This window comes from Sinocyclocheilus grahami, unplaced genomic scaffold, assembly GCF_001515645.1.
Source record: "Sinocyclocheilus grahami isolate Dianchi unplaced genomic scaffold, SAMN03320097.WGS_v1.1 scaffold12.1, whole genome shotgun sequence".
NCBI classification, from domain to species: Eukaryota; Metazoa; Chordata; class Actinopteri; order Cypriniformes; family Cyprinidae; genus Sinocyclocheilus; species Sinocyclocheilus grahami.
Genome location: NW_015505191.1, coordinates 729644 through 745574, shown reverse-complemented (window position 1 = coordinate 745574; position 15931 = coordinate 729644). Strand labels below are relative to the sequence as shown.

At 38.0% G+C, this 15931-nt stretch overlaps 1 protein-coding gene across 1 annotated transcript in view; it reads left to right on the top strand.

Moving 5' to 3' along the window:
* lamc3 (laminin, gamma 3) overlaps nt 1–14897 on the top strand; it is a 96767-nt gene extending 81870 nt beyond the window's left edge. Inside the window, exons 13-28 of the mRNA XM_016287748.1 lie at nt 2997–3185; nt 3402–3653; nt 4146–4299; nt 4384–4526; nt 5832–6010; nt 6308–6500; nt 7846–8087; nt 8198–8274; nt 8348–8482; nt 8597–8849; nt 10232–10375; nt 10625–10727; nt 11467–11669; nt 11985–12125; nt 12756–12858; nt 13988–14897. Of these exons, the coding sequence (XP_016143234.1) occupies nt 2997–3185; nt 3402–3653; nt 4146–4299; nt 4384–4526; nt 5832–6010; nt 6308–6500; nt 7846–8087; nt 8198–8274; nt 8348–8482; nt 8597–8849; nt 10232–10375; nt 10625–10727; nt 11467–11669; nt 11985–12125; nt 12756–12858; nt 13988–14238 (2762 nt within the window). The 3' untranslated portion in view covers nt 14239–14897. The remainder of the gene's footprint in view (nt 1–2996; nt 3186–3401; nt 3654–4145; nt 4300–4383; nt 4527–5831; nt 6011–6307; nt 6501–7845; nt 8088–8197; nt 8275–8347; nt 8483–8596; nt 8850–10231; nt 10376–10624; nt 10728–11466; nt 11670–11984; nt 12126–12755; nt 12859–13987) is intronic.
* Nucleotides 14898–15931: the final 1034 nt, after the last annotated feature.

Here is a 15931-nt window from a genome sequence, read left to right as displayed (position 1 = left end):
CTCATGTAATCGCTCAATTATTGTTTCAACTGCGCAAGACGTCAGTTTGCAAACAATACAGTGTCAAATTTACCTCAGAAAAAAAAACATTCTGTGACCAAAAACTCCTTAGTCAGCTAGAAAAATGAACTCTAGAGAGGAGCATTTTGCTGAATATATGCACCATATAAAATTTTTTTTACTGTAGCCTACTTCAGTATTTATGCTTGAATAAATCCATCAAGATTTTATGACAGCAATGTTCACTTCAATGTTCAATGTTTATATTTCAAAAAAAGAATTGGAGTAGAAATATAATTATGTAATTTAAATTTAAAGTTAATATTATAACTTCAATATTATAAAAACTTCAATGAGTGTAATTTAAGTGTTTGTATACAAATCAGTTATTTGTAACCTTCAGTATTATAATAATGTAGTACCAACCGACTCTCATGTATATTTTACAGCATTAGTTGAGGGATTTTTTTCCCTTGAGAAAATTTGCCATGTACTGTACTTGACTGTACTGTACTGTACTGTACTGTACTGTACTTCACATACCATCGATGGCGCCGCGGATGGCAGTCATGGTTCATCGCTACTTGGTACTTGTACTTTTTTTGTTTGTTTGTCCTGTCTTAAGCAATTTTTTCCCGATCAGCTTTACTAGGAACGAACTCCTGGACATCAGAAATAGCACACCAAATAACTTTCTGCCAACATTTGAGCATTCAGATGTTTTACTGGACATTTTAATTGGAGGAGCTGTGTTCCTATACAAGCGCTCCAGGCGAGGGAAACGCGCCGGCGCGCTCATGAAATTCCGACAGCGCGGTTTTAGGACTCCGCTGCTGAGCATTCATCTGGCGAATCTGCTCCCTAGCAAATAAATCAGACGAACTACGACTCCTCACCCTCACAAACAAGGACTTTTTAAACTCCACTGTTCTCTGCTTCACGGAAACTTGGCTGAACGGAGCCATCCCGGACAGCGCGTTACATCTAACGGGCTTCTAGCTGTTCAGAGCGGACCGCGTCACCGAGTCATCGGGGAAAACGAGAGGCGGTGGATTATGTTTTTATATCAATGAAGGCTGGTGTACAGACGTGACAGTTTTAAAGAAGATGTGTTGCCCAATTTGGAAGCTCTCTTCATTATCTGTAAGCCTTTTTATTCACCGTGCTACAAGACCCCATCCCCCAGCACTGAGGCCAATCAACAACTGGCTAAAGACCTGAATGAGTTCTACAGCAGGTTTGAAACGCAAAAGCCTGGTCTGACACCCCACACCCACTCCGACCGTCTCACAGCACAGCCATCAACACCCTCCCCCTCCATCCCGCCTACTGTTTCTCATCCTGCACTCAAGATCTGTGAAGAGGATGTATGCAAAGTCTTCAGAAAGCAGAAGATAAGGAAAGCCAAAGGCCCAGACGGTGTCTCTCCAGCCTCCCTCAAAACCTATGCTGTCCAGCTATCATCCATCTTCACATTGATCTTCAACAGATCCCTGGAGCTGTGTGTAGTCCCCTCCTGCTTCAAACGTTCCACCATCATCCCTGTACCCAAGAAACCAAAAATCACAGGACTTAATGACTACAGACCTGTTGCTTTAACATCTGTGGTCATGAAGGCATTTGAGAGACTGGTGTTTGCCTACTTGAAGGACATTATTGGATCCTTGCTGGACCCCCTGCAGTTTGCTTACCGAGCAAACAGGTCTGTGGATGATGCAGTCAATATGGGATTGCACTACATCCTCCAACATCTGGACAAACCAGGGACTTATGCAAGGATCTTGTTTGTGGACTTCAGCTCCGCTTTCAACACCATCATCCCGGACACCCTTCAGAATAAATTGGCCCAGCTCTCTGTGCCCACCTTCATCTGTCAATGGATCACCAGCTTTCTGACAGACAGGCAGCAGCTAGTGAGGCTGGGAAAACTCACATCCAACACCTGCACCATCAGCACCGGAGCTCCTCAGGGCTGCGTTCTCTCTCCATTGCTCTTCTCTCTCTACACAAATGACTGCACCTCTAAAGACCGCTCTGTCAAGCTCCTGAAGTTTGCAGAAGACACCACAGTCATTGGCCTCATCCAGGACGGCGACGAGTCTGCTTACAGACAAGAGGTTGAGCAGCTGGCTGTCTGATGCATTCACAACAACCTGGAGCTGAACACGCTCAAAACTGTAGAGATGATAGTAGACTTCAGGAGGAACCCCCCTGCTCTCCCCCCACTCACCATCATGGAAAGCCCTGTGGCTGCAGTGGAGTCATTCAGGTTCCTGGGTACAACCATCTCTCAGAACCTGAAGTGGGACACTCACATTGACTCCATTGCGAAAAAGGCCCGGCAGAGGTTGTACTTCCTTCGTCAGCTGAAAAAGTTCAAGCTGCCACAGGCACAGATGACACAGTTTTACTCAGCTATTATTGAGTCGGTTCTGTGCTCTTCTATAACTGTCTGGTTTGGGTCAGCCAGCAAATCAGATTTAAGAAGACTGCAACGGACTGTTAGGACAGCAGAAAGAATCATTGGTGTGCACCTATCCAGTCTTCAGGACTTGTACAACTCCAGAGTGAAGAAACGGGCAGGAAACATCATCAAAGAGCCCTCTCACCCCGGACACAACCTGTTTGCACTTCTCCCCTCAGGCAGACGCTACATATCTCTGTGCACTAGAACATCTAGGCATAAAAACTTTTTTCCCCCATGCCATCGCCAGCTTAAACAGCTAACATATGCATCATTACCCATGTGTATGTATGTACCAGGAGCACCTTAAAAAAACACAACAAATTCATCGTGTGTTTGCACACCTGGCGAATAAAGCTAATTCTGATTCTGATTCTGATTCTGATATATACAAGATAGGCCTAATCGATATTCAATTGAATCGAATCATGAAATTTGTGCCAAAACCCAGCCTTAATATTTTTGTTCTTGTGCATGTTGTATATCCTTTTGTTGTATGTCCTTATGTGTGTGTGTGTGTGTTTTATTGCAGGTATGTGTGACTGCAGAGACTTCACCACAGGTCGTTATTGTGAGCTTTGTGAAGATGGTTACTATGGCAATGCACTGACTGGCAGCCCAGGCGACTGCTTACCTTGTCCTTGTCCAGATCACACCACCTGTGCCCAGGTGCCAAAGATGGGGGACGTGGTTTGTACCAACTGTCCAACAGGCCAAAGGGGTCAGTTTCAATCAGTTCATGTGCTATTTACATAATTCAGCTCAGCTCAGTTCAGCATTAATATGCAAACAGATTAATAGTTAAAATACATTATGCACTCACTGTAAATAAATATACATTTAGCCATTTAGCAGACACTTGCATCCGAAGCACAAACACAAAGGGTGATAATAAATAGAAAGTAGATTGTGTTAATGGATTTTAATGGATTCTCAGGTGTACGGTGTGAATTATGTGAAGATGGTTTCTATGGCAACCCTTTGGGTTGGGGAGGCAAAGTGCAACCGTGTGTGAGGTGTGAGTGTAATGGGAACGTGGATCCCAATGCAGTGGGTGTGTGCGATCACATGACTGGACGCTGTCTGAAATGCCTGGGACATACGACTGGGGACCATTGTGAAAAATGCAGATCAGGTTACTATGGCAACGCTTTGGCCAATGAACTCAATCCAGAGCGAAAGTGCAAACGTGAGTATCATTTAAATCATGAATGTGGTACAAAATGAAGATATTTGATTGTTGATTTCGGGAGGAAGGGGTACGTAGTCACCTACTTTATCCTCCTAAGCACAGTAAAATTTAAAATCACCTACATTGTGGAAACCTACCAAAAGAAAATGGCTTAATATACAGCATATGTAAATGCAAATGAGTAAGAGACAGAAAATATCATTAGCTGAGTATAAAAACAATAGAAGTCATTGGAAAGGCATTGATGCTTTGAGACTTCAAAACTTTGATTAAATTGTTTTTGAGAAGCTTGGCAACATTAAGCATTTTGTCCTGTTGCTTTTTTGCATGCCTCATTAGAATGTAGACATTAAAAAACATTTTGTGTGTGAGCTATACATCATTTGCGATCATGTGGATGAGAAGATGTTTTGTGAAATTCTTTGTAACTCAGGAAACTTAACATTCTGGGTATTTTGCATTGTGAATTTATAAATTTCTGTTTCTCAGCTTGTGCCTGTAATGTGGCTGGGACATCAGGATCACCGAATGACTGCCACCCAGATACAGGAAAATGTGTTTGCCTGAGTCATGTGACAGGGAGAGACTGTGGACAGTGCGAAACTGGCTATTTCAATCTGCAGCCAGGCTTGGACTGCGAGATGTAAGATCTGTCAGTATGTCTGTCAGTCTATTAGCCTATAAACTAAACTGCATAAATTCTATACTCGTTTCTTCTGTTCTATAGGTGTAACTGCAACCCCATTGGCTCCTCTTCTTCAGCATGTCATCCAATCACAGGACAGTGCATGTGTCGAACAGGTGTAGAGGGGCTGTCCTGTGACACTTGTCGAATGGGATTCTTTGGTTTCTCCTCTAGAGGCTGCAGAGGTATTGAAATCAATAATCAGAACCAGACACTGGACATGTGTGCTTGACATGGTCAGATTTGCCCTGAAACTAAGATTGATTTGCATCTTTAAAATGGTTTAATATTTAAATTTTAATGTTTTATATTTATTTTACTTATGGAACTTTCCAGTTTTTTTAATTATTAACCAATTAAAAAATAAAACTATTTAATAAACAAATTATAGTTGTCAGCTGTCAATGTTACTCTGTTAACCAATGTATTTTACTGTGAATTCAGCTAAATAAACTCCAGGGAGTATTATAACACAATTGAATTAATTTTTTTAAACAGGTATACATTTTAATACATATTTAAATGATAGTTCACCCAAAAAATGAACATTTTGTCATTAACTACTCACCTTTATGACGTTCCAAACCCGTAAGACTTTCATTGATCTTCGATCATATATGATCGTGGTTTTGCGCAACTTGTCAGTGAACAACGGCTCTGTGTAGTAAATGCTGCTTCATGTGAAAGCACGCACGTGATGGAGATTTACCGCTGATTACAGAACTTTACTGACAAGATGCGCATTAAATATTGCATGCGATTTATCGTGCAGCCCTAACCACGTTTAAGGCGCAGAAATGTAGTAAGGACATTATTAAAATAGTAAATGTGGTTCAACCATAATGTTATGAAGATACGAGAATAATTTTTGTGTGCAAACAAAACAAAAATAACAACTTTATTCAACAATTTCTTCTCTTCCGTGTCAGTTTTACACGATGTACCGAGTACCAACGTACAGAGTGTGTGCATTCCTCTCTTTTCAAACAAGCCGCAGCCCATCCAGGTTCTACGTCGGAATGCCAGCTTCTGCGTCAGCAGCACCACACGCATGCATCATGGTACTCTGGTGAATGGTGTGGACTGACACAGAAGAGAAGAATTGTTGATAAAGTCCTTATTTTTGTTTTCTTGGCACGCAAAAAGTATTCTCGTAGCTTCATAAAATTATGGTTGAACCCCTGATGTCACATGGACTATTTTAATGATGTCCTTACTACCTTTTTGGGCCTTGAATGTGGTACTTCCGTTGCTGTCTATGGTCAGAAAGCTTTTGGATTTTATAAAAAATATCTTAATTTGTGTTTCGAAGATCAATGAAAGTCTTACGGGTTTGGAACGACATGAAGGGGAGTAATTAATGACAGAATTTTCATTTTTGGTGAACTATCCCTTTAATATAATACATAATTTTGTCCATTGTGTCTTTCACGTACCTGTTTCGAGTGTTGGAGAGTAATTGTTTCTCTTTGTCAATCTCCCACCTATAGCATGTAATTGTGACCCCATGGGCTCGACCTTGATGCAGTGCCATGACAATGGGACGTGTTCTTGTCGCCATGGGTTTGTTGGATATAAGTGTGACAAGTGTGAATTTAACTACTACCAGAACCGCCTGACCCACCAATGTGAGGAGTGTCCTGTGTGCTACAGTCTCATCAGAGACCAGGTGGGCCTTCCTCAGTTCATGAGAGAGAGAGAGATGATGATGAAGCATGAGAAATTATCTTTTGATGTAATGGTTGCTCAGCAAATTAAAAGGTTCACAATTACGTGTTATCTCACCCACTCACTAAGTCCCTTTGCTCAGATGCTGTAGGTCTCCCTGACCTACATCTTCCTGATTTTTCATAATGAGCATGAATGGGTGGTAATGCAAGGCTGGTTTTAGCTATGGCCTTTAAATGATAGTGCAAAGCTCAGTGGGGTTTTGTTAATGACTTCTTTCACATTGTTATGTGTACAGGCCAGTAAACTGAAGGCCAGACTGCAGGAGTTGGAGACGCTGCTCAGCAGCTATGACTGCAATAGATACAGTCGGCATTATCGTGGGCGCCAGCAGCACAGACACCAACATAACGGCCTGGACAATCACATTCAGAAAGACCAAGTTGAAGACTATCTGCCCAATGCTCTGGAGGACCTCCTAGCTATTCAAGGTGAAAAGTCCTTAACCTCCTCACTCCCACGATAAGAGAATTCACAAACCAGCTGTTTTTGGTAAACACATATTAAATGGCAAAGTACCTGGGGTGACTATCTAATATTATACAATAATATATAATATTACAATATATTTTATAATACAATACTTAATACTGTATAGTATATAATATATAATATATGTCCAGCACATTTACTATGTTTACTACATGGAAGGCAGATTAATTAGATAAAATATTAATAAAATAATTAATAATGCCCTTTAAAAGCCTAATTAGTCATTTTTTTACATTAAAGCACCATTACACAGTTAGTAGTAAGTAACACAATGTAAATAAGAAGCATTTAATGTGTAATTAGAGGTGCTTATGTAGTTATTTATATATTGTTGTAATTGCAATATGTGCTATATGGACACTGTCATAAAACTATTACACCAAATATCTAGTTTTCACTTGAAACTGTTCTATGAAAAATAAATGTCTAACATTTTTAAATGTAACATTTTATCACAAAATATTTTCTATCAGTGCCATCCTGCTGACCAAAAAATCAGTTGTAGAAACAACCAGAAATTGGACTAACAACATAACTGTAATAACATACAATACTTTTAAAAAATTTGTATAGTATATATATATATATATATTGTTTAAAGAAATTTATATATTTTATAATTTATATATATTGTTTAAAGAAATTAGTTTTATTCAGCAAGGCCTCATTAATTTGATAAAAAATGACAGTAAAGACATTTATAATGTTACAAAAAGTCTATTTCAAAGAAGTGCTGTTCTTTTGAACTTTCTATTCATCAAAGAATCCTGAAAAAAAAATGCATCACTGTTTCTGCAAAAATATTACGCAGCTCAGCTGTTTTCAACAATGATTATAATAATAGGATATGTTTCTTGCGAACCAAATCAGCATATTAGAATGATTTTTGAAGGATTATGTGAATTTAAAGACTGGAGTAATGGCTGCTGAAAATTCAGCTTTAATATTGACATAATATTGAAAATTCAGGAATATTGACATTTTAAAATATATTCAAATGGATTTTAAATTGTAATGACTTTTATAGTATTACTGATTTTACTGTATTTTATAAGGCTGTATAATTGCAGCCTTGGTGAGCATGAAAGTCTTATTTCAAAAAAACTTTTGAAGGGTATTACATGCTAAGAAAAAAAATGTATTTAGTATGGTTTGTACAGTCACTTTTCAATTTATCACATTTTATTTAAGACAAATATAGAACATATTGTACCTCCATTCAGCTTTGTCATTTTGTTGGAAACTCCCTACTGATACAACACTGATGTTCCTCCTTTGATGCAGAGGCTCGCGAGGCCTTTATTAAGCAGTTCTCACAGCTGGAAACATCTGCCCAGACCATACAGCTGCAGCTGCGTAGCATTGCATCGGCACTGAACTGCAACTTAACAGACAGCGGAGAAGTTACAGAGGAAGAAAATACTCTGAAGGGTGAAAATGAGTGTCAAGAGCTTGGTGACACTTTATCCGCTGCTCTGAAAATGCAAGACCAGCTTCAGAAGATTACTCTTGACCTTAACGGCATGGTGAGTCTGCACAGATCAATTAAATGAATGTCTAATCCGTCTGGCCAGAGAACTCGTCTTAAAGGAGGCTTTTGTGTCTCTCTGCTTCTCTTCAAATATCTTATTCTCAGGTCATCCCATCTGTAATCCCTAAAGAACCAAACAAATGGAACGCCATAGTGAATGAGTCTGAGGTGCTAGTGAAAAGGTTAGTAGAAATACTGAATTTACTACAAATGTCAATTCAAGTTTTAGATGTTTATAATGTTTTCTTTTAACAGTCACACAGACATGGCAGCTCATATAGAGCAGATAGCTGAAGATGCCTTTAAAATGGCTAACAGAACCTATTCACAGCTGATAACTTTACTAGAAGACAACTCCACAGAGTCATATGTACAGGATCTCACAGAGAAGTGAGTTACATTGTGTTTTTGTCTGTATTCATCAAGCACATTTTGGGGTTCCCTGGGTATTGGTCTTTAATAACTCATTTTAAATGCCACTGTTTATCTGTTTTTGTCTCAAAGGCTGGAGGAGATGCAGCAGTTGAAGGAGAATCTGACGCTTGAGGTTAATGAGACTTTAGTGACACACCTGTCACTTCAGAGGCACAACTCCGAGATAGCTGCCTTTTTAGAGAACATCACCTCTTCACTATCTGAACTACGCAGAACGGATGGCAATTTCACCCTCACAGCGCAGGAGTCCAATATAACGTCCTTCTCACAGATGCTTAATCAAACAAATGTCACAGCCACCCAGGATCCTGAAATCACAGAGGTTTGTTCATGCATTATGAATGGACATTGTGGTACTGCTAATTATTGTTCAACATGCATGTATTTTAATCTTAACTAAAATCTTATATGTCTAGAGTTGATTTACGGAAAATTATAAATTATTTTATAGTTAAAATGACTATGCTTAGTTGTCATCAGTTGACTTATTCCGCAACATGACAAACAGAAATAATTTTCAGAAGCTTTCATAAGCATTATTTTATGGTCCAGCCATATGTCTTGTAACCATCATACTTTTAAAGGGATAGTGCACCCAAAAGAAAATTATGTTATTAATTACTCACCCTCATATAGGGGTGTGCGATATATATCGTCTGCAATAATATCATAATTGTTGTTTTAACAATGTGCGATTTGGCATTATTGAGCATTTTGCAAAAACCGAACAAAACACCTAGGGATTGCACGCATACATTACGTGATGAAGTCTAGTGGGTTACACAGTGCACATGTGCATTTCGAGTGCGTTCTTTCACTGCATGATTCAGTCTGTTAAAATGCATTAAGTGTGATCACAAAATTCAAAATATGGGAGCAGAAAATGTATATGTTTCGGTTGTAATGATTCGGTTCAGTCGCAATGACTCACTTATTAACAGTGAGTTGCTGCCATTTACTGGCGATTTTAATTTCACATTTAAAGTATCTTTTCATTTTTTAAATAATTTCAAATATTGTTAATTTAACTGTTTAACATTGTTAAAATCGTCATTTTTGTTTTCTTTGCGCACAAAAAGTATTCTCATCTTAATAACATTATGGTTGAACCACTGATGTCACATGGACTATTTTAACAATGTCCTTACTATCTTTCTGGGCCTTGAATGTGGTAGTTGCATTGCTGTCTATGCAGGGTAAGAAAGCTCTCGAATTTCATCCAAAATATCTTAATTTGTGTTCCGAAGACGAATGAAGGTCTTACGGGTTTGGAACGACATGAGGGTGTGCAATTAATGACAGAATTTTTATTTTTGGGTAAACTGTCCCTTTAATGCTAATAGGTGTTTTATCTAGAAAGTTCCTTAATGGATGTTTTTAAGAAGTTTTCACCTGGAAAATTTGCAGGATTTTTAACAAATATAAAATTAAAAGATCTTTAGCAATAATAGTTTTGTTGTAATCTGTAAGAAGCTTATTTTGATTTTTTTTTTTGTAAAATATTTCGACCTTACAAATTAGCTAATGATGCTGATATGCCTTTTTCCATACTGCTTATCTTCTTCTGGAGCATATCCCAGAGTCTCAGGCCATAGGCAATAAAATATTAATAAAAATTATAAATAAATAAATAAATAAATAGTGTGCTCTGAGTGTGGAGGTCATCGAAAGAATATATTCTGAACCAAATTCAATGTATTTCAGATCGAGGACCTGATGAACAGGACAGCTGAGTTGGACATTTCTGTCCAGTCCAAAGAGCATTTGATAAATAAGACCAGTGAGGAAATACAGCCTCGCCTGGACAGTGCTGAAAAACACCTGAAAACTGTTCAAGAGCTCAAGCAGGTAAAGCCTGACCACACTGATAAAGAAACACACAAAGAAGTATAATAAAGTCCTAGTAATTAGAGGTCTAGCAGTTCTTTCATCCTGTGAGTTTTAGCACCTCCTGCCAGTCAGTCTGCTGGGAAATGTTACAGCACAAGAGAAAAAAACCAACAGGGATATGTTCTCAGCTCAAAGCAAATTCAAATGTGACAATTTCCTGCCAAAAGACAGTATAATGAGATGCATCTTTTGTATTTTTATCTGAAGCTGACGGCTGTGGCTGAGGGATTTAAGGTGTCAGCCGTCTCCTCTGTGGTGACAGGGAAAGAGGTTGAGGCAGAGATTATATCTTTACAGAAGGGTCTGGAAGGTAACTGGTTCTGCTTTTTACTTCTTTCATATTTTCTGTTGATACATAGAATCCATTTTCAAGTTTTGACAGATGAGCAATAAATTAGGTAAATATAGAAGTAAATGTGTCCTAATTACAACTTGAATGTTCTAAGCTGTATAATGTTAAAAGCTGTGCTGCAAATTGAGTTAAATGAGGTTAAAATTAGGCATTTGTTATTGAAAGAGAGTAATATGGTACAGCTGAAGACTGTGAGAAATACAGCAGCAGAATAGTATACCATTCGAAAATTTTAGGGTCAATAAGATTTTTTTTATTTTTTGGAAAGCATTAAAGTGACAAAGACATTTATAATCTACATTTTCTATTTCAAATAAATGCTGTTCTTTCAAACTTTCTATTCATCAGAGGATCCTGAAAAAATATAGTTTACACAAACATATTAAGCAGCACACCTGTATTCACCATTATAATACTAATAAATGCTTCATGAGAAGCAAATATTAGAATGATTTCTGAAGGATCACATGACAATGAAGACTGGCTGAAAATTCAGCTTTTAAAACGTATTAAAATAGAAAACACTTCATTTAAATTGTAATAGTATTTCACAATTTTACTGTTTTTGCTGTATTTTGATCAAATAAATGCCGTTTTTGTCAGCATAAGAACTTTTGAATGGTAGTGTATAATGGAATGGAAATGTGAAAATGTTGTGATAATGTACTCTGCATTGTAAAAATGTTCTCTGCTGTAGACATGGAGCAGGACTGGCCTCAGCTGCCCACATATAGCAAAGGATATCTGAAGAGAGAGAAGTTGCTGAAAGAAAAGACCCTGGTGGATGTGAAAAAAAGAGTCAAGCAGACAGAGAGAATGATCAAGCCTGCAGTGGAGAACGCTACGGCTGTGAGCAGCACAGCTAAACAAGCCCAGGAGTCTGCAGATGCAGTGGCTAAAGTAGGTTACGCTAAAGCACAGGAATTCAAAAAACAAAAGTGGTTATATTTATCAGTCCTGTTCAGCTAAAGTTTCTTTGTCTGAATGATGCAAATAAGAAATACTTTTCTCAAAGGTACTGAATCGAAGTATTTATGCTATAATTAATTCTGTTAAACAAATTGTGATTATAGACGTTGTGTATAACGGAACTTTGAAAGGCAATTTAGTCAAATCAGATCCGAAGTGTATAAAGACTGCATTGCCTTGAGGATCCTGGACTGAAGCAAGAACTGATGGGAACTGAAAGCCCTGTTATGCTGTTATTCATGACAGGATGCCAAAGTGTCCCTCACGCAGGGGAAACGGACAAAGCATGCATCTGGACAGTTGCGTTCAGCTGTGGACACCACCCTGGAGCAGTTGACTGAGCTGGAAAGCCAAGCTTCACAGAAACAGAAAACCATGGAGGCAGAGGTAAACAATTTGGCATTAACTTGATAGTGGAATTGCCAATGTTTGTCCAGTTGGCTAGGACCTCAATGTCATTATTATTAGAACACAGACTTCTGCAGGACATTCAGTACTGCCGTTCTGTTTAGGGGGTTTAGGACACTGCAGTACATGTTCCAGAGAAAGACTAGATCAAATAAAATGATTAAACATGATACTTACCTGTAAAGTCCAGGGGTGTGTTTCCCAAAAGCATCGTTAGCTAACTATGGTTTTAAAGTCCCCGAGAATGATTAAAACAGAATCCGGGTGTTGTTGTTCTGTGTCTGTGATCAGATCAGCGAGTTGTTGTAAAGCGGAGCTCACGTGCGCTTGCGGAGGGATGTACACACTGACGAGAATGAATGAGCAAAACTCCCGCGGCGAATAGAACGGCTTGCAATTAATGAAGAGCACTTGTAGATCTTTACAGCACATCTTCTTTAACACAGTTACATCTGTACACCACCTCTCATTGATGTAAAAGCATGTCCCGCCACCGCGTGATTTCCCTGTTGATTCTGCGTCGATTCTTTTGGGAAAAGCACCCCAGATTAGTTGACCGAGGAGGTTGTTTTTGCATAGCCACGATGCTGATGTGCCATTTCTCCTCAGGACATCCAGCTTTCGTCAAGGAATGTGATAGACAGCATGGAGACAGCCAAGAGTCAGCTGGAGTCCTTTACAAACACGTTAACTCTGCTCCTTAAACAACTGGGTAAATTCAATATTTTATTTTAATTTATTTTATTTTTAAAGCGGTCAAAATTAGCACGTTAACGCAGGTGATTAATGTTTCCAGTTTAACTGTGTTAAAAATATTTATCGCAGACTACACAGGGATGGAACTAGGGTTGGCCACCCCACTCACAACTGCTGTGTCTCTCTTTTTCCTTGATAAGAATTGCGTTAATTTAGACGCAGAACGTCTTTACAACCACATCCAACAGGAGACATTTCAGAGAGACACACACCCCACTTCGCCTCAGTGCCAGCCGCTAGTCAAACGAGCGCAGAAACAGTACAGTTGACGAGGAGCTTCAGTAGAATAACCATGAACTGCGGTCAGATGAGATGTTGTCATACCGTATGTCAGTATGTCAGCCAAATAACCTAATACACCAACTGCTGTGATATCTGTTAATCAAAGAACAAAAGAAAAAAGAGGAAATCAATAACTCATGTAGCTTTAAGGATTAATCTATATTTAATTTAGAATTTAGTGTTTGATAACTTTATTCAATTTCTGTATATTTCCTACTTGCTGAAGGGCACAGGTAAATATGGAATTTATAATGGATTTGTGAGAAGATGTTAAGTTCACTTAAATAAGAAGTTATTTTTTAAAGTCCAATAAAAAGAGCTAATAAAATTAATAGCTCTCAGTTATACTGTTATGTTAGTATAGTCAACATTACATTTAGTCAATGGTTAAATATTAGGGGGGAAAACTATTTCCTAGAGATATCAGTAATATTGGTATCAGTGAATACTGGCCTTCTGTCATAAAAGAGATGGCATTAAACAAATATTTAGTCTTCATGTTGTTTCTACATTAATTTGAAGATTGAATGTAAAATTATTGCAATATAAAAGTAGATTTAAAAACGTTGTTAGGTGGGATTAATCGCGATTAATTTCAGAAAAAAAACCATGCAATAAATTTTTTTTATCGATTGACAGCACTATTTATTTTATTTTCCCTGCAACACTATACCTAGGACAAGGACTTTTTTGTTTTTGTTTTCTTTTTTTGGTCATTTTTATGTGTTTTTCAAAAGATGGAACAAAAGTATTCCTCCAGCAATATTCTCAAAATCATACTCTTCTCCCATTGATGTGAGCAGATGCTAATATGGTGCTGGAGAACTATGATCGCATCCTGAATGAGACTGCAGCCCGTCTTCGTGTTCTCCAGGGTGCTGTGGAGAGTCCATCTCTCACCGGAAAGATTCAGAGGCTCCACAGTGCTGCGCACGATCAAGAGAAACAGCTGCAAAATCTTGAACAGAGCCTGCAGGAGATACGAGAAGAAAGAGACAGTCTGACAGACATCACCCAGAACTTGCCTAAAACATGCCCACAAAAAGGGCACTAAGCCGGGGAGGAGGAAGAAGTCTATCAGTTATCTAGTCTTTTAGAGAGACATTAAGGTAGCTCAAAGGAACATCTGAATCAAGGGAAGCTGAAGAACAAAAAAAGGAAACAAACCTCTGAAATCCACCTCTCCATTCCTCTTTCAGCTTCGTCTTCTTATAAAAGCAATACTGAACATATTAATGACACATTCAAATGTAAATTCTTTATAAACATTCATTTGTTGTGAATAGAGAGTGGCTTTACTTATTTACTCTACTGGTACAAAAATTCAAAATGCAATTGATGACATTTATACACTGTGGCACTTTGAGTTTGAACTGAAATCTTCCGTTTTCAAGCAAAATGTCAGTGTGATCTTTACTGGGCTTCCAAAGATGATCACATTGACATTATGCTTAAATATTGATGTTGTGCAGACTGACAGTATGAAGTTCGCATGCAATGTACTTTAGTAACATGCAATTTTCCCATCCATTAACCTTAACTAATGGGAGTACCTGACAAGATATGGTCTCTTTTGGCCACTTGAGGGAGCCATCTACTCAAATTCATTTGGTTGTTGTACACAATGTCTTGCACATGAGTTTGAAAATTAAAAATGTGATTTTAAAGTGAGTAAATCAAGACCAAATAAACATATCGTGTCGTGCTGTTCTCAAGAGTGTGATCATGCATTATGAGCATCAGTGTGTGTTTACTTGTGAGCCTGTTTACTTGCAACTTATTACTTATTTAATATCTAACATGGTATATTAAATATTTATTTTTGTGCTTATTATCCATCTGTTCATAAATAATAGTCACAAAAGGAATTGGCTATGAATAGCTGAAATGTTCCATTATTTGGGATATATTATCAACATGAATGCCTGCGTGGCCCATTGTTTGCTTGTCTTTAGTTTTGATGGCTTATTGTATTAGCTGGTTCCTGTGAAAACGGAGCTTTTGATCTGTTCTCTGAGCCTAGTACACTTTTAATGTTCTTAACCCCATTGAACCCAAGACTAGAGACACTTTGCTTAACTTTTATTTCAATACAAAGGGAACAATTTGTCAAAAACAGACAACCAGACTGAACACTTCACACTATAATACACATCCATATTGCATCACAAAAACCTGAATGTCATAACAACTGTCATATTTGGATATTATCAGTAATCACTAACAGTTCTAGTTACAAAACTATAGGGGAGAGCGGGGCACAAAGTAACACTTTTTGACTTTCTCAGTTTGTGTAAATCCACATGGGGTTCAGAATATTTTATTTTTATCCACAGTAATTTTCCACTTGTCTAGTACAAATATGTCGCTTTGTTTCATAATTACAGTGTATACGTTTTTCTTTATTTACCCTCAAAAAATGGAAGTGGAATGTGACAACATGCCCCGTAGGTGGGGTACATTGTAACATCTGAGGGGCACGTTGTTGGGCATGTCTTGCAGATCCAAAGCAGAGATAAAATTACAGATAGCCTAAGCTGAGTTAAAAATTAAATGTTAAGATGGTGAACGATAAGATGCATTCTAATAAGAGTGTACAAGTAAAAAACTAAATCGCAACAGTGAAATATAATAGCTATGAAATGTACAAAACTAACTAAATGAGGGGTGCAACAGAAATTTCAGGAAATGAAATGTTTCTAAGTTAAAAAATTAAACGATGAGAAAGATAAGATAGGAGTACGTTA